The sequence below is a fragment of the Drosophila montana genome, unplaced genomic scaffold (genome assembly GCF_035044405.1).
Source record: "Drosophila montana isolate Dmon_TW-CO22-7 unplaced genomic scaffold, ASM3504440v1 contig_3319_1, whole genome shotgun sequence".
In the NCBI taxonomy this organism is placed as follows: domain Eukaryota; kingdom Metazoa; phylum Arthropoda; class Insecta; order Diptera; family Drosophilidae; genus Drosophila; species Drosophila montana.
In genome coordinates this window covers 80,349-98,643 of record NW_026998204.1, presented here as the reverse complement: position 1 = coordinate 98,643, position 18,295 = coordinate 80,349, and the positions used below count along the sequence as shown (strand labels likewise).

General features: G+C 47.0%; 2 protein-coding genes across 5 annotated transcripts; one reads left to right on the top strand and one right to left on the bottom strand.

Moving 5' to 3' along the window:
• Window positions 1-2,134: 2,134 nt before the first annotated feature.
• On the top strand, window positions 2,135-14,129 carry Nox (NADPH oxidase). 4 transcript variants are annotated; one of them, XM_064691011.1, is made up of 15 exons: window positions 2,136-2,925; window positions 5,028-5,122; window positions 6,305-6,419; window positions 6,480-6,577; window positions 7,077-7,197; window positions 7,259-7,409; window positions 7,470-7,680; window positions 7,738-7,961; window positions 8,699-9,968; window positions 10,959-11,301; window positions 11,390-11,566; window positions 12,142-12,458; window positions 12,524-12,620; window positions 12,687-12,867; window positions 14,049-14,129. In XM_064691011.1, the coding sequence occupies exons 1-15, from the start codon at window positions 2,305-2,307 to the stop codon at window positions 14,069-14,071; spliced, it is 4,044 nt and encodes a 1,347-aa protein (XP_064547081.1). In that variant the 5' UTR covers window positions 2,136-2,304; the 3' UTR covers window positions 14,072-14,129. The 4 variants fall into 4 exon arrangements, with proteins under 4 accessions (XP_064547079.1, XP_064547081.1, XP_064547080.1 ...); XM_064691009.1 differs by having other exon boundaries at window positions 2,135-2,925; window positions 7,259-7,680; XM_064691013.1 differs by lacking the exon at window positions 14,049-14,129 and having other exon boundaries at window positions 2,137-2,925; window positions 12,687-13,168.
• On the bottom strand, window positions 13,037-18,268 carry LOC135434424 (inhibitor of Bruton tyrosine kinase). Its single transcript, XM_064691018.1, has 8 exons — window positions 17,764-18,268; window positions 17,129-17,702; window positions 16,941-17,068; window positions 16,740-16,883; window positions 16,086-16,681; window positions 15,896-16,019; window positions 15,161-15,842; window positions 13,037-15,083 (listed from the first exon to the last, which is right to left on the bottom strand). The coding sequence occupies exons 1-8, from the start codon at window positions 18,192-18,194 to the stop codon at window positions 14,190-14,192; spliced, it is 3,573 nt and encodes a 1,190-aa protein (XP_064547088.1). The 5' UTR covers window positions 18,195-18,268; the 3' UTR covers window positions 13,037-14,189.
• Window positions 18,269-18,295: the final 27 nt, after the last annotated feature.

Here is an 18,295-nt window from a genome sequence, read left to right as displayed (position 1 = left end):
CAGCAGAGTTAGCCGCGACTCCCCTGGGAGCTGGCAAATGTGACTTGCTGCTGGTGCGTAGTGAAGCCGCCTGCTGTGCACGGGAATGCCAATTTCAGCAATTAACAACAATGGCCATAAATGCGTGAAACGCATAAACTGACTGCAAAGAGCAAGAGAGAGAGAGGGAGCGAGAGGGAGAGCGAAAGATTGGGATGCTGCGATATAGCGGCTTACACATTCAGCCAACGGATTATTATTATTGAAATGGCAACTGGTGTTCACAGTGGAGCTTAACTGCTGACACGATCTTGAATTTGAATCTGGGCCCCATGTTCGGCTCTCGCGACTGCCGCCATTTTGTTTAGCCGGAGTAAAAGTAAGCGGTAGCTGGGCTCCGCTCCGATCCGCAGCGGTTCGGGCGACCAATGACCGAGGCAAAGGCCAATGGCGCACATTAATCAACCGATCATATTCATATATATTGGCCATTGTTTATGCAATTATTAGAATAAATAAATAAAAGCCTGCTAACGCTAGCTGAACGACAAGACAATACTCTGTAAAACAACCACATTTTTAGGTCTGTGAAAATGAGAAATCTTAAATGAGCTTTAAAAAATGTGATAAATTAAGAATACCTAATAAATAATAGTAAACTAAATATATATTTTGATTAATCAATAGTGTATAAATGGACTATTTAGTATAAGAAGAAATATTGGAATGTATTTAACAGTACTTTAGTATGTACTCGCGTTCTGTTAACGCTTTTACATACGAACTGCTAACGGTTGCTGCTTAATATACACTGGAATATATTTAACAGAACATAAGTATGTAATCGCGTTATATTTAACAGAGCTTCATTATGTTATCGCAATCTGTTAACGCTTTTACATACGAGTTGCTAACGGTTGCTGCTTAACAGAGAGCCCAATGTTATTGCAAGCAGTTGACTGTTATCTGATCCTCGCTTAAATGCAGGTACTGTGCATACCCTATACAACTGAATTACTGGGTATCGGCAGCAATAAATTGCTCCACAAATCTTTTGGTGTTTTGCCCTTTGGCTGAAATTGAAACTGAGACTCCGTCTCCGTGTCGTTTCGGCTTCTACTTCATTATTTTTATTCAAGGCGCTGCAATCGAAAGCCAAGTTCAATGACTCGATAAAAAAAAAAGGCAAAACTGATATATTGTTGAAAGTGTCTAAAGCTGTGAATGGGTTGTCTGTCTGTCTCGCTGTAGGTACTGATATAAAGTTGCATGTTTTCGAGATGTGTTTGGCCTTGATTCAGTTTCGGTTTCGGTTAGGCAAATGAACTATTTAACACTATTTAAAAATGTTACCTGTCAGCGGATTGTTTAACCTGCGTTGGGCTAACTTTGATAAGGCCGAGCAACGGCAACGGTCAGCGGACAGTCATTTCCTGTATCCACTAGAATATGTTCATATATGTATATGTTCTATATAGACAAGAGTCAAACAAAGAGAAGCAGTGGCAAAATGTACAATTTGATAGAGAGACAGACACACACATCCCAGTCATTTCGTGAAAATGTGTTACAAATGCAGTCAGAGCAGAATTCGGAAACAGACACGTTCGGCACATAAACAAGTTTCGATTATTACGAAACACGGGCGTTGAAATTAAAAAATTGAAGACATCGTCAAAGCGCACCTGTACTACAACTGAATTATTTGCACCTTATCAAATAAAATACACAGAGCACAAAGCACATGAATCGCACAGACCAAATTAGAATATCTATCTTACGTTTCGGATCGTAAACAACTCTGGCCCACAGTTCGATATATACATATATGTATATTCCGAATACTCCAAATGCCATAGTTTATGATAGCTTCTTATTTTTCGAAATCGAAATTCGAAAACTTCGAAATTAAAGCGATTTCGGCACGTCAAAAACTCAACCAAAACGCGTTCCAAGCCAGATCCCCACAACAACAAAAAAGAGCAACAGCAAAAACAACAACAACAACAACAACAACACGAAGAAGAACAAGAGCGCAAAGCCGAGCCGAGGGCCGACGCACGTCTCGCATTGGGGGGCTGCAGCTCGTGTCTCGGGCTTTCGCTTTCAGTTGCTGCTCGTTGCTGCGTCCGATTGGTGTTGCTTTTATTCGCTGTCCGTCGCCGTTCGCCGTGTCGCCGTTCGCCGTGTTCGCTCTTCGCTGTAAATGCTTAACGTTCTGTCGCAAAGCCAACGGTAAAACGCTCAATTGTTATCGATAACCGCTGCGCAAGTGCAACAGGCTTGGAAAATGTGTCAATAATTGTTAAAATATTGTTGTCTGAAATGGATAACGCCTCGCCTGCGCAGGACAATCATCGCGGCTCGGTGTCCTCCAACAAATCACTGGACATACCCATAACGCCGTCGCGCTCACCCAAAAAGGTCTCCTTCTCCGACGAGCTGCCCGGCGGCAGCAGCCTCGGCAGCCGCAGCAGTAGCCAGAGCAGCTCGGAGCCAAGCGGCGTTAGTCACGTGCTGCAGCAGGCCGTCCAGTATCTGGAGCGTTTGCACGGCGCACGCGAATATCCCGCCGAGGATGCTGTCAGCAGCGTTGAGCAACAGCTGCCGCCACCCGCTGTGCTCGACTTGGATGCCCAATCCGTGCAGCTGAGCGTTAGCAGCGGCGCCGCCGCCGTTGCCGCCGCCGCTTCGCCTAGCATACTGATTGCGGAACCAGGTGACGCTGCCAATGATTACGCGAATGGCAAGCAGGAAGCGCCGCATGAGCCGCAATCGCATTTGTACATGGAGCGATACAAGCTTAATTTAGATAAGAACTGCAGCTCCATGGAGCTGGAGGCGCGACGCGAAAAACAACGCTGGCTCTTGATATCGGAGTGCAGCGCCCGCTTTGGCGAGGGCAAACACACACGTGAGGCATTCCGCAAGCTCTTCCTAGATGAGGTAAGTCCAGCTACAATGTAGCTGCATTAATTAGGTGGAGGTATGCAAACGAGCTTCAATTTTAAAGTCAACTTTAACTACAGTGAAAGCTCTAATAAGGGACAGCTAACTGGGCTGAATAACTTAGTTAGTCCGCCTAATTTGTGTTCCCAATATTTTAAGGATAACTTGTACTTAAAAAGTACTCTATTTTTTGTAAAAAAAAAAGTATTCCTTGATCGTACCTAGAACTTTTCGAATTGTACGAAAATTTTTCTAGGCAGTATTGAAAATGCATTCTTGATCAACTTCGGAGTTTATAGGCCGATCATTTTTGAAATATTAAAGGTTCTAATGTGGCATACAAAAGTGTGTATTAATCAAAGCGTACGATTCTAGCTCCAAATAGGAGGAGTTCATTTCTTCATCTTAGGGCAATGGGGGAAGGTATCTAAGAAGTGAAATGATTTGGATTTTTCTAGACCTTACAAGGATCTGCATACCAAATTAGGTTGCTCTAGTTTTTATAGGCTGGAAATAACATGATCTCGATAACACTTTTTATCGATTGCTTAGAGATGGAACAAGTTATCGAAAATTCACTTTTGTATCGATTGGTTAGAAACGGCGCAAGTTATCGAACATTCGAAATGTGTGCTGGGCTTAATAGAAAATGTCGTATATCTTACTCTTGAAGATCCTGAGATCGACATGTTTCTACCTACGAACGGATATATGGACTTGGCTAGATCTACTCGCCATTTTGAAGGTGAACAAGAATAGGTAGAAGAATATACCTTATAGGGTCGGAATTGCTTCCTGTTTTCGCTTTCAAAAGCAAAAGCGATCACATTTCTGTTAAGTTTTCGTTTTGCTAGAATAGAAATAGGCAGCTGTGATTGGTTTCCGGTTATTAAAGTTCAATATGCGTGTTGCCTTTTATAGCCAGTGTTCAGTAACGCAATTGAGAACAGTTCGGATACATTTGTGATAAACTTTTAAGCCCCTTTTTTTTACCCACGTTCAGATTATAAAAAAACAAAATACAAACGATAATTCCCAATTTTGTTGATTTCTGATTAAGATAGCAATATATAGAAATTGGCATTAATATAAAAAGAAGAAAAAAAGAGATCAACTATTTGTTAGCTGACATTTTTGTTGTTTTCACAAAGTCACAAAGACTAATCCGAAAAAATGAATTAAAAATTTCCTTTGAAACATCAACAAAATTTTCTTTCTTCTTTCTGTTTTTTTTTTCATTTCTGTTAACTGCGATTTTTGTTGTTTTCTTTGTGATTCATACGAAAAAATTAATAGATATTCCCTTTCAAATATCAACAAAATTTTCTTTCTCTTTCGGTTTTTTTTTTCTTTTCTTTTCTTTTTCAAAATCTTGTAAGACAAGAAAAAACTGGAACTGTAGGGTTTGCGTTCACGAAAGCTTTTACTGTGTATGTATATATTTGGGTGTATGTGTGTGTGTATATATGTGTGTTTGTGTGTGTGCATGTGTTTGTGTGTGTGTTGACCTTGTGCTACATATTTTTGTGGTCCTTTACCCGCTGCTTAATATTAAACTCGTTTATTTTTGTTTTTTTTTTTGGTTTTTTGATTTATGCTGTTTGTTGTTTTTGTGCTTTTCTCTCTCCCTATCTCTCTCTCCCTCTCTCTTGCACACATTTGTGTCGTGTTTTTTGTTTTTTATGGGCTCCAAGAAAGCTGTTGAACCAGTCGCCGGCCCAAACCCGCATGCTCATCCGTTAAATATGCACATTTTTTCATCGGGCTGGGCAGCTATCGCCCGATCGCCAAACAAGCCAAGAGAGAAAAAAAAATATATACACAGATGTGCAGACAAATATCGTGAGATTGAATGTCATTAAAATATTAATAAGCATTTAATTAATGCCTCAGAGACGAGAGATGGGCTAAGGCCGAGCGAGAATCAGAATTTGCTTTGATTATGTTCTGCAGCGCATAAATCGGCGGGCTTGTAAACAAATGTGTTTACTCAAGCACATTGTTTGCATTTAGTTTGTATAATATTGTATTAATCAATTCATTAGCGAACATATAAATTGTATTTCTTTACAACTGGCTCATTTGTTTTTTTTTTACAGGAATTTCAGCAGAAACTCTTTCAACTGTTCGATCTGGAGCGCAATGGATATTTGCTGCAAGATCGCTGGATCGAGCATCTCAAGGGGCGACTCACGTAAGTAAAGGACATGTGTGTGTGTGTGTGTGTTCCAGATGAAGCTGTTGCTCTTGGTATACCCTGTAGTCTGTAAAGGGCGCGATTTGCAAGCCCATAGCCATAGTCCGTCTATCAAAGATTAACTATAAGACCTGTCACAATATTTGACACTTCGATTTTCGTATAGTATACGCAGATTAACTTGCTTTTAAGTTATCGTTTCTCTGAAATCGATAAATATCGATTGCCAATTGACGTTTTTCGAGCATATCTCGTAGACTATGCGGCCTATAGACAACAAATTTGGTATGTAGGCAGGTGTGGGATCGAGAGAAGATGCTATTAACTACAGGGCATCTCCTAGTCATGCATGAATTATTCCAGACGTGGAAGCGAACAAAGAAAGAGGAAAGAACTGCCCACAGGGTAGCCCCTAGTCGTGCATGCTCGACTGCAGAAAATTTACTCGTTTTTTCCTGGTTCACCAAAATAAAACAAAAGTTATACAAGAAAAAATAATTCAAGGTGAGGAAGCGAGCGAAGAAAGAGGAAAGAACTGCCCAGAGGGCATCTGTTAGTCGTGCATGCTCTACTGTAGCATATGTACTTGATTTTTTTCTGGCTCTTCATTTGCCTGATTCCTTTTTCTACTGAAAGCGGTGCCAAAACAATTAGCCCGCCGCCAGTAAAAAGCTGTCTCAGTCCGCCATCTCGCGCTACCTAGCGCTCGCTCTCACCTGTCCCCAGCACGCACACCCAACCAACGCAACCTGGCTGCCCTGCTGCCTCCAGCTTCCCAGCTCTGGCTGGCATTCCAGCTGCGTCAGCCAAATGCCAGCGCTGCACTTTGCACGCCAACGGCGCGACGGCGACGGCGATGCCATCGCCGATGGTGATGCTATCTGTGTTGTATGTTAACATATACAACAGCTAACATAGTCCGCATGCACCGCATGCCCCCCCACCATCCGTTCACCCGTTCACCCGTTGCTCCGTCAGTTGGCCGGCTGTCGTAATGAAGTCATTCAAATACAAATATAGCGTGTCGGGCGCGGGGGAGGCTGCGCGGCTGCAGTCGGAGCTGAATCTGGAGCTGGAGCTGTAGCTGAAGCTGGAGCATTGTGGCTTGTTGCCGGTAATGGCAATCGTAATGTTAATACTTGGCTTGGTCTCCTTTTCTTTTTTTTTTGTTTTTCACAGCGACGATCGCCAAATGGACTTTGCGGAGCAAATTGAATCTGTGGCCTATGTCATCTGCGGCGAGAAGAGCCAAGTGAGCTTCAAGAACTTTCGCGATATCTGGCATACGCGGGGGGTAAGCTTATCGTCGGATTTAGATAACCGAGTTTACCTATCTAACCGAAGCTATTTGCAGATTCTGGATAAGCTCTACCGCCTCATCGATATCGATGGCACCAATCTAATCTCAACGAACCAGGTCATGGAGTTTATATCGCATCTAACCAACTCCAGGTAAGTTATATAGCGAGTAAACTAGCTCTATAAGAAGGGATGGATATATCTTAGGTGCTTTCGAACAGGCTTAGGCCTCAGCCCAAGCCCTCAGAACTCTGGAACTTTAAGAGCTTTGACTTAGCATGGCTAACATATCAAATTTCATGGCTCTAACTCTTATAGTTCCAGAGTTCACTGAGGTCATGTCGATAATATGTCAGTGAACTCAGAGACTATAGGAGCTAAGGCTTAGAAGAGCCTAGATATTAAATTTCATTGCTCTAACTCTTATAGTCCCCGAGTTCACTGAGGTCATGTCGATAAAAACTCTGTTAACTCAGAGACTACAGGAGCTACGGCTTAGCAGGACCTCCATACCTTATTTCATAAGGTGTCCTAAGCTAGAACCAAGTTTATATGCATTCAACTTAAGGATATATCCCCTACTTTTCCATATGTTAACAAAATACAATCTATCAAGTAAAATAACACTCTGTTTTTTTTATCACTTACTTAGACCCCGCACGGGCTTTGACAAGAGCTCGCTGGCGCGCTTGGAGCAGCTCTTTCGTAATACTGTGGGCAACGAGCAGGAGATACGACGCGAGGAGTTCCAAAAAATTGTTACATCCAAGAATGTAAGTCCTATTGAGTTATTTCTATTCCATTTAACATTTATTCCCTTATTCCATTGAACAGCCCTTTTTTACGGAGCGCGTTTTTCAAATATTCGACAAGGATAATTCGGGCTCAATATCGCTGCAGGAGTTTATAGATGCCATACATCAGTTCTCGGGGCAATCGGCTGATGACAAGATACGTTTTCTCTTCAAGGTCTACGATATTGATGGTCTGTACCAGATTATTCCAGTGAGATTCCTTGATCCTTATCCCTTATCATATGTTCTAGGTGATGGTCTTATACAGCACAAGGAGCTGCACGATGTGATTCGGCATTGCATCAAGGAGAACGGCATGGAGTTCTCCGAGGATCAAATCGAGGATCTAACCAGCGCCATGTTCGAGGACGCCGATCCGCACAACAGCGGCGAGATTACCTACGAGGCGCTCAAGAATCAGCTGCACAAGCACGGCGGTCTGCTCGAGAACCTTAGCATTACGTAAGCAGCTACAGATTTTGTTTAATCCAATATTTATATCCTTTTATCCTTTGGCAGCATTGATCGCTGGCTGGTGCCCATTGCGGAGGAACCGCCGTCTGGCAAATCTTCGCGACTGTGGCACACAATACCTCACCAGCTGACGCTGGCCTATATGAAGAACAATCAGGTGTTTGTCACATATTTATTCTTCTACATCGCCGTCAATCTGTGCCTGTTCATCTCCCGTGCCATACAGTATCGCGCCAGCAATGGCTTTGTGATCATAGCCAGAGCTTGTGGTGAGTAGAGCGTGAAAGGTTGTGGATCAGTTGTCCCATGTTTCTTACAAGGGACCACAGAGATCGAATCGATGAAACCTCAGTGAACTCAGAGAGAATTAGGGCTAAGGTTTAGGATATCCTGGATCCTGTATATCATGGCATTAGCTCTTATATTCTCTGAGCTCACTGAGAACCTATCAATGGAACCTCAGGGAAGTCAGAGACTATACGAGGTATGGGTTAAATGAGCCTAAATGCGAAATAGAACGTGTCTATGTCCTACAGCCTCTGAGTTCACTGAGATCGTATCGAGCCTCCGTTAATTGGCTATGAGTTCACTGAGTACCTATCGATGGAATCTCCGTAAGCTCAGAGACTAAGCCAACAGCTGTGGCTTACGAGATCCTGGATCCTAAAACCATAGCTCTATCTCCTATAGTCTCTGATCTCACTGAGAACCTATCCATGGAATCTCAGTGAAGTCTTACAACCTCCGTAACCGGAACTTCCGTTAACTCAGAGACTCCACGAGCTATGGCTTAGAAGAGCCTAGATCTCTTATTGGCTCTGAGTTCATTGAGAACGTATCGATGGAATCTTCGTTAGCTCAGAGACAATAAGAGCTTTGGCTTGGGAGATCCTGAATCCTAAATATCATGGCTCTACCCCAATACTCTCTGAGCTCCCAGAGGTCCATCGATATGAACTTGAGTATGTGCGGTCTCTAAACCCGTTCCTCTTTCCCATCCGGCCAGGTCAATGTCTAAACTTCAACTGCGCCTGGGTTCTGGTGCTGATGCTGCGGCATTCGCTGACCTACCTGCGCTCGCGTGGCCTGTCCTCGTTTCTGCCGCTTGATCATCATGTCTATCTGCACAAGCTGACGGGGATAACCATCTCAGTTCTCAGTCTGGTGCACACCATAATGCATCTGTTCAACTTCTCCATAATTGTGATTAACGATCCGCTGATCAATGCCGGCCATTTCACCATCGGCGAGTGGCTGCTGACGGATCGTCCGGGTCTGTTTGGACTGATACCGGGCTGTGCCAATCCGACGGGCGTCGCTCTGCTGGCGATTTTGATTGTGATGTTCGTGTGCTCGCAGCCGTTTGTGCGGCGCAAGGGCAGCTTTGAGGTGTTCTATTGGACGCATCTGCTGTACGTGCCCTTCTGGATATTGACGCTCTTCCACGGGCCCAACTTCTGGAAGTGGTTCATGCTGCCCGGCCTCGTTTACATTGTGGAGCGTGTGCTGCGCTTTGTCTGGATGCGCGGCGAGCACGGCAAGACCTACATCAGCTCCGGCCTGCTGCTGCCCTCCAAGGTCGTACATTTGGTCATCAAGCGACCCTTCAATTTCAACTTTCGACCCGGCGACTATGTCTTTGTCAATATACCCGCCATTGCCAATTACGAGTGGCATCCGTTTACCATCAGCTCGGCGCCCGAACAGGAGGATTACATGTGGCTACACATACGCACCGTCGGCGAGTGGACGAATCGCCTCTATCGCTACTTCGAACGCGAGCAACAGAAGCTGCACCAGGGAGAGCTCAACCAGCACATGCACGCCATACCCACGCCCAGTTTCATGCTGCTGAACGAGGCGCGCAATCCGGCGCTGGCCGAGAAGTCCAGGCCCACGACGACACCGCAAACGGACTTCCTAGCACGCAACCTGGCGGGCAGCAGCAGCCGGGTCGACCAGCTGCCGCCGGAGCGACCGCCACGACAGCATCGCAAGCTGACCGCAGCAGCTGCCGCCCCGTTGGAAGCTAACGCTGCTCCGACGGGCGTTAATCGCATTAGGAGCATCAAGAAAACGCTGCAGCGCACCTTCTCGCGCAAGGAGTCCGCCGACCCGAAGAGCAAGCCCAACCAGGTCGCGGGCATAGCCAATGGCGCCTTCGTGGGCGATGGCAATGAGCGCGAGGATTTGAGCCTCAAGCAGCGGCCGCTCGAGAAGAGCATCTCGCTGCCGGACATCAGCATGAAGAGCAAGAAACGCAGCCGGCTCAAGGCGTAAGTTTCATTGTGGAAAGGGACGAAGGGGAACCCATTGGAAATGGGTAAACAGGCAGACCTCCGATCGTCCTTGATCAGGACGACCAACCGAGCCGATCTAGCCATTTTTCTGTGTCCATCTGTATATATCTTAGACTTCAGATAACGCAGTTCAAAATCATCGATTGATCGATAATAATCGATATCGAAATAGGGTCTTATATATCTTACATATCTCGAAGCTTATAAGGGGTAGGGCTTAGCAGATCTTGGTTCCTAAATACCATGACACTAGCTCTTATTTTTGTTCTAAGTTAACGAGTACTTGAGTTGTTCCCTTGAAATCGATAATAATCGATATCGAAATACTGGCATTTCAGCATATCTCGAAGCTTATTAGAGGTAGAGCTTGGCAGATCCTGCTCCCTAAATAACATGACACTAGCTATTATTTTTTTCAAAATTATCGACAGCTTGAGCCTTAGTTTCCATGAAATCGATAATAATCGATATCGAAATAAGGTCTTTTAGGCATATCTCGAAGTTTAGAGGAGCTAGAGACAACATATCCTAAAGATTTAGTCTGGGGCTAAGGAAAGAAGAAGTCAAGTCGTGGAGGCTCAAAGATTCAATGACTTCAGAGAACGTACGGGCTCCGACGGTCCGCGTAGTTCAAAATCGATAACCCGAGCCTGAGTTTCCGTGAAATCGATAATAATCGAGATCGAAATTTTATGGGATATCTCGTAGTTTAAATGAGCTAAACCCAACAAATTTGGTAGGTAGACTCTCGTATAGCATAGACATATTCAGAAGATTTAGTGTGGGGCTAAAGGAAGAAGAAGCCAAGTCATGGGATCTTATGTGTGTATACAAAAGGAAGAGCTAGAATCTTGTGTACACAGAAGGAAGCTAGAATATTTCTAGTGTCAGCTTGACATCAGATTCAGGGTCGGGCACACCCGACTAGTGCACTCCTACATGCATTACTAACAATATTCCTTGCAGCCTGCGCGCCTTGGGCCGCTCCGAGTCGGAGCGTGCCTTTGACGACAAGCGCCTGCGACGCGCCCGCAACAGCAGCGTGGGCTTGGCCTATCTGAGTCCGCAGAACAAGTCGCTGGCGCAGAGTTTCCGCTACATGCGCAACAAGCCCACGATCATAGCCTTCAAGACGCCCAGCCTGGAGCTGAGCGAGCTGCAGCAGCAGACGCCGGCCGAGGGCAATGGCGCCTTGGAAGCCAGCAGCGCTGCGGAGCTGGGTCGTCTGAGCCGAGCGGAGAGCGGCGCCGACAGGCAGCAGCATCAGCTGATGCGGCTCAGTCTGGCCACGGAGGACAAGCCGCTCGAGGTGCGTACCAAAAACAAAAAACCCACTAACTAACCTTTAAGCTTAAGTTGCAAACCCAAATGCTAATCCTTAACCGTTGCTCCCCAAGGATAACACATACACGGGCACGGGCACGGGCAGCAGAAAGTCGCGCTTGCGTCGTCCCACATTTCTGCGCACATTGTCCACATCCCTAACAAATCGTGGCGCGGGCGGCGGCGGCGGCGGTGGCAGCTCCACAACTAACAGCGGTAGCAAGGTCACACTCGATGCGGGCGTCATGGAGGTTTGGGTCACAACACACACATCACACACGCACACACCACAGCCCTGCTGCGATTAATTTATTTAAATTAAACTCGGATACTCAATCGATTTAAACTAAAATAGACTCAACCTTTTGAGCAAACGATTCATACAAACGATGTTCGAACCTGTTTGAGTCGGTAACATGATCGAGCTAACCGTTTCGAGTTGTGACAATACATGCTCGATCAGCTTAGGCTCATTCTTTCGATTAAGCCGGACTTTTGACCGAGCCGAGAGGCAACTCGACACACTCAACCTTTCGAACATGGAGCCAAGCATAGTTCGACAAACGATGTTCGAACCTTTTCGATTCAGCACATTGTTCGAGCTAACCGGTTCGAGTTGTGGCAATACACGCTCGAGCTCATTCTTTCGATTGAGTCGCAACTCGAACAGTTGAAGTCCTGACTCGCTCGACCAAAGTAATTGTTCGACTATCCGAAACGCTTTCGGGTTGACTCGATGCGGGGCTCTAATACACACTCACCCCCACACACACACACACACACACACGTTGCGACTAACTCCAGCTAACGCCTTGTCCTCTTGCAGATCTTCATTGATGGCCCTTACGGCGCACCCTCGAGCCACATCTTTGGGGCACAGCATGCGGTGCTCATTGGCACAGGAATTGGCGTTACGCCCTTTGCGTCCATTTTGCAGTCGATTATGCATCGGTATTGGAAGGCACGTCACAGCTGTCCGCGCTGCCAGTTCGAGTGGGCCAGCGAGATACCCAAATCTGTGATGAATCTGCGCAAGGTGGACTTTTTCTGGATCAATCGGGATCAGCGCTCGTTCGAGTGGTTCGTCAATCTGCTCTCCCAGCTGGAGATTGAGCAGGCCGAGCTGGGCGGCGCCATGGAACGGTAAGTCCAACCAAGCAAGTCCCTTAGCCTAGCTAATGGTTGTGTTGTGTTGTCCCTTCCGCTAGCTTCCTGGACATGCACATGTACATCACCAGCGCGCTGCAGCGCACGGACATGAAGGCGGTGGGTCTGCAGCTGGCGCTGGATCTGCTCCACGAGAAGGTAATGAAGCTAACTAGAGCTGAGTTTGGGTGTCCATTAACGTTCCATATTCCCCAATGGTTGTAGGGCAAACGTGATCTTATTACCGGCCTGAAGACGCGCACCAATGCGGGTCGACCCAACTGGGACAAGGTCTTTAAGCAGCTGCAGGCACAGCAGAAGGGCAAGGTGACCGTATTCTATTGCGGGCCGCCGCAGCTGGCCAAGACGCTGCGCGTCAAGTGTGACCAATACGGATTCGCCTTTCGTAAGGAGTGCTTTTGAGTTCCCCAACATCCATATCCATTACCCATCCCTCCATCCATTCCTCTCAGGCTCCTCTCACTGTGCTCCACGTTCTCAGCTCATGTCATTGTCAATTGGGTTTTGGGTTTTATTGATATAGTTTTTCGATTTTCTATATATTTATTCGTCATGTGTTTTGTTGCCTCATTCGCTATGCGTGTGTCCCAAGCTTGTAAATATCTCTCTCTTATTATAATAATAATAATAATAATAAAAAAAAAAATTGTTACTCTAAATGTGGCTGACGGTTGCCTCGTCCAATAGATTTCCAAATGTGATATTTGTATTATCATAAAATAGTAAATATCAGTGCTCGCTACGGTTCCAAAAGTATTTCTAATTTCGCAAAACAATTTAATCCAGTTCTCATAAAGATAAGTTAACTTTGGTTTGTCGAAGATTAAAGACAGATAATTCAAATATTTATGTATTTTAGACCAATTATTCCTATGGTAACTATCTGATATAGTAGTCCGATTTTAATAGAGACTATATGATATAGTTGTTCGATATCGCTCGAATATTTTCCTATCGACAGAACTTGATTAGAATATCTTTAAAAATGAAAAACTTCGTCAGATAAGAACTAAACTTTTAGCCGAGTCTTTCTATATGATATAGTAATCCAATATAAATAAGATTTCGTTGGGAGCATATAGAATCTTGTAATAATAAAGTTTAGTTAGGATATATTGAAAAATGGAAAAATTGTTCACACATAAGTTTTTGGCCAATATTTTAATAGGTTTTTGTAAGAGGCCTATTGATTCTCTCAACTATAAAGTTGAGTTAGGATAAATTGAAAATCAATTTTTGACCAATAGTTCCTATGGCAACTATTCCGACCTACGTATACCCTACATTAAAAAACGAATCTAATCCAAGAAACTTTAAATCTAAGGATCATTTACAATTGGTAAAAAAAAATTAACATACCCTATGCTAGGGTATTAAAAGAAATTGGAATTGAAATTTAGTGAAATTGGAATATACACAAAAAAATTACGTTTATAAATTTTGAAAATTTGCTAATTTGATGCCGTAGCACTTACCGAGCGATCACTGTATTAGTCCACAATGTGCTGTCCCACATTTAAACTAGCTCTAAATCTGAATGCTGAATTCCTAATGCACCTTTTGCAGGTGGTTCCGAGTTCTACATCTGAAGCGCCAACGACGCCGCGTCTTTATTCCGTACACATACGCACACACACACACACACACGCACACACGAGCACAGAGATCGTGGACATGAATAAATGTTATTAGCAAGAAATTGGAAGCTCAATGCCTCAGCCAGGTGGAAAAGTTAATGGTGCTGGGCCTGGACTTGCGCTCGATGGTAATTGTCTCGTCCTCAATGTTATCGACATTGTAGAATTCGCGCAGCTCGGCTAGGGCCGTCTCCTCGATCTGGGTATGGACCAGAGATTTGTTGCGCATGCGCTCGAAGCACTCGCGCTGGCGACGCTCATCGGCCACGATCTGGGAGAAGCTGTTGTGCGGCTCCATGCTGGCCGCCTGGCCGCCACGCATCATATTGGCAAAGGAGGTGGGATCCGAGCTGCTGCCCGTGGCGGCCGTTGGTGAGCTAAACGGCTCGGCATATGCCGGGGGCGAGCTCGTCCCAGTTACGCCCCATGCATTGGGCAAGGGGACGGGCGTGCTCGGCTCCAGCGGCTGAGCTGAGCTCTGGGCGCGCCAGCTCTGCTGCTGCTGCTGCGTTTCAGAGGAGAGACGCTTGCGCTGCTTCTGGGAGAGCTTCTGGGTTTGTGGCAGCAGCGTGCTCAGATCCAGATTATAGCTCTTGCTCAGGGGCGTGCTGCACTCCGTGGGACTGGTGGCTGGCAATGGAGGCGTTGACTCCTTGATGGCAGCACGTGGCGATATTGCGACCAACTCCGGCGAGGGCTGCTCCTCCTGCTTGAGCACATTGTTGACCTTCAGCGCCGTCTCGGCCAGTTTGCGCCTTTGCTCCTTTTTGTCCAAAACGCGCGACCAGTTGGCGGTCTCAGCTGCAGCTGCAGCTGCTGTTTTCGGCGATGCTTCCGCATCGGATGCACTTATGCTCAGCGTACGTATCATTCGGGATATGGCCTGCTGCTCATAGTGCCGCGCATCCTGCTTGCTGGGCAGCTCCCTCTGCTTGTGCTTGGCCACCTCCTTCAGCTTGGCGTCCTAGACAAGGCAAAGCATCGAGTTAGAAATGAATTGCAATTAAGTTAAAGTAACTAGTAAAGCGAAAGTAGACGAACCGCATCCATGCGATAATCCAAATCGACTTCGATGCCATCGACAAAGCTGAGCAACAGCTCATCCTCGATGGCCTCGGAGAAGGGCGTTATCTGGCGATATGCGTAGACCGACTGAAACATCTTGCGGTAGTGCTCGTTGAGGCGCTGCAAGGTGCTCGGTTCGCACTGCTCGATGCTCCGGTAGCAGAGCACCCGGGCCAGATTCTGGCAGATGAAGTCCATGCAGCCCTGCTGCAGCAGTTTGCAATTGTACATGGCCGCAAAGTCGAGCATTTCGCCGCACTTGCGTATGCTGATCTTGTCCAGAATCAGGGATTCGCATACGTTCTGCAGCGATTCAATAAAGTACTGATCGCACAGCGTTATCATATTGTATAGAAACGTTTCCGTATAGTCTTGCCGGCAAAATGCCTCCGTGTCCAGGCTATACAGATAGTCCAGCACGGGCTCCATATACTCAACGGGCACGCTATCAAAGTTGACCGTGCTACGCTCCGCCCACGCGTGCATGAACATCATCTCAAAATACTCCAGACGCGCCACGAGCACACACTTGTGCGCCTCCAGCACTTGACCCGCCTCGCAAACGATGCGTATGTCGTAGAGCTCCGGGTAATGGGAGCGCTGCAGCCGACCAAAACGCTGTTTGCCACGCAGCGGCAATTGCTGTTCCGTAATGTAACTGCAAGGGGATTTATCAGAATGGATGGAGGAGAAATAAATTGTTCTGCGCACCTTTGCACATATTTCCCAAGCTCGTGTAGCTGAAATTTCTCGAGGTGCGTGTGAAACATTTCGCAGACGCGGCTGCGCTGCTGCGGACTCTTTGGACCCAGACTCTGTTGCATGCAATCGATATCTGGCAAGGAAAAGAGGAGACTATTAAAGCAAATGGGGAACCGGTTTTGGTTAGCTGCTGCATTACCATCCTCTGTGGGAAAGTAGTTGGTGTAAATGTGCTTCAGCACCAGCTCGAACATTTTGCCCGTCAAGTTCTCGAAATTCAAATAGATATCCTTGTCCAGATAGCAGAGCACCAGCTCGCGCAGGCCCGGCGCACGGCTAAACACAATAAACTTGTGCGCCGCAAAGTTTTCGCCATCCACATGGAAGATTATGTCATGGACTGCGTCCGCTTCGCTGGTGTCGTGGTAGAGCTTCTTGAAGTTGTGCTCGCGGCGAGGGAGGGCGGGCTTGCGAAAGTACTTGAGATGCGATTCCTGCAGCACGGCAAACGAGGCGAAGCTCTCGTCGCAGACAATGTCCACGGCGCGATCGATGTTCGGCACGCGCTGCAAATCGATGCGGACGTAGTGTTCCCTTGAGATTTCCGTGCGATGCTGATCGTTGTTCTGCCAGATGTCCTTGTTGGCCTTGGGCTTCTCCTGTGTGCCCGACGGCAAAGCCAGTTGATTGCACTTGCCGCGATAGACGCAGCCATCCATGGAGAGCACCAGCACCTGGTTGCACTTGTAGAGTATGCGCTTGATCTCCGGCATGCGAATGGGCGAAAAATTGCATCTGCAAAAGGTACTGAGATTAGGGCTTGAGGCAGGAATCGAATGTAGTTTGCACATGCCTGTAGAACTGCTGCGTATTCTCGTACCAGAGGAAGACCACATTCGTCTCGGTCAGCATCATCAGCTTGAGCGCCGCAACGGAGCCTTTGACGGAGTTCTTCAGATTGCCGCCCATCACAGCGATGCTCTTGAGATCCTCATAGCTGATCGAGGTAAACAAATTAGATTGGTTTGGGATAAGATATTGGAAATGCACTCACTTGGGCGTCTTTAGGGTTCTGGGCTTGTCGGCATAGAAGAGCAGAATGAGCTTCTCGGCGGTGTAGACAACTGTGGCCGCATTGTTGGCCTCCACGAAACGTATGATTGTGCGATCCGCCAGCTTCATCTGCAATTTGGGGAGGCTTTAGTGCGTGCTGCTTAGCAAACGGTGTACGACGCTACGTGCCAATACGGGCGCTACAATTGTCCTGGTATTGGAGCTGATGCCCAACTGACCCTGATTTTCACCCCAAACATAAATGCACCGGCTGCTATACGCAATCGAATGGTGATCGCAGGCAATGACTCGCAACAGGCCGCTGGCGCCCTTGTCGCGCAGCGCAACCACTTCCTTGAATGTGGTCAGATGCTCGCCCGCATCGCGCACGCCCAGCTGATGGGAATCATTGATGCCGCAGGCATAGACCAACGAGCGATTGGTGAGCAGCAGCGAATGCTGACGGGATACGCTGAGGGAAATGATGCGCTCGTCGTTGTGCTTGAGCGGCACCTTGACGCGCTTGGGCGCCGGCAGACTGTTCTCCAGGCCAATGCCCAGGCGGCCGCCCTTGCCATGGCCCACGGCATAGAGATGGCCCCGCTTGTCGCAGAAGAGACTGTGGTAGGCGCCCAGCGCCACGTGCTCCAGCCACAGATTCGATTTGCGAAAGAAATCCAAGGCCTGCGGCGTGAGTGTATTCTGCTCATTGCCAATGCCCAGATTATAGTTCTTATTGGAGCCCCAGACAAGCGCCTCATTGCTGCGTGGAGCGAAAGGCCGGGTCAAGGATTAGGTTTGATTCTGCTGCTCCGCTTACTTACTGCGATTCGGCGTTGGCATCTATATCGCATTTCCGGCATATTGCCTGCAGCGGACAGCGCGTGTCCTCGTCCAGCAGCTCCAGGCTGGCGCCGTAGCGCAGCAGCAGCACGGCGCAGTCGATGCAGCCGTAGTACAGAGCCCGATGCAGCGGGCTGCTGCCGGACTCAGAGTCCGGCTCATTAATGGGGGCGCCATGGTTTAGCAGCCACTCCAATATTCTATAGCGTTCCACGGAAGCGCACATGTGCACGGCGGAACGGCCCAGATAGTCCGTAATATTGGCAAAATTGGCACACGTCTTGGCCACAAATGCCGCCAGCGGCTGATCCTCAATGGAGCGTTTGGTGAGCGCCGCCGTGATGCAATTGCCATGCTGTACTTGGCGGCACTTGACGGTGCAGTCGTAATCGTGATTCCTTAAAGCTGGCATGCGAAGCTTGCAATTTAATTGTTAATAAATAAATGCCGCAACTTCCTCTTGTTAACAAAATATTGCGAAATTGAATGAACTATTTAGCTGAGCACTGGTTC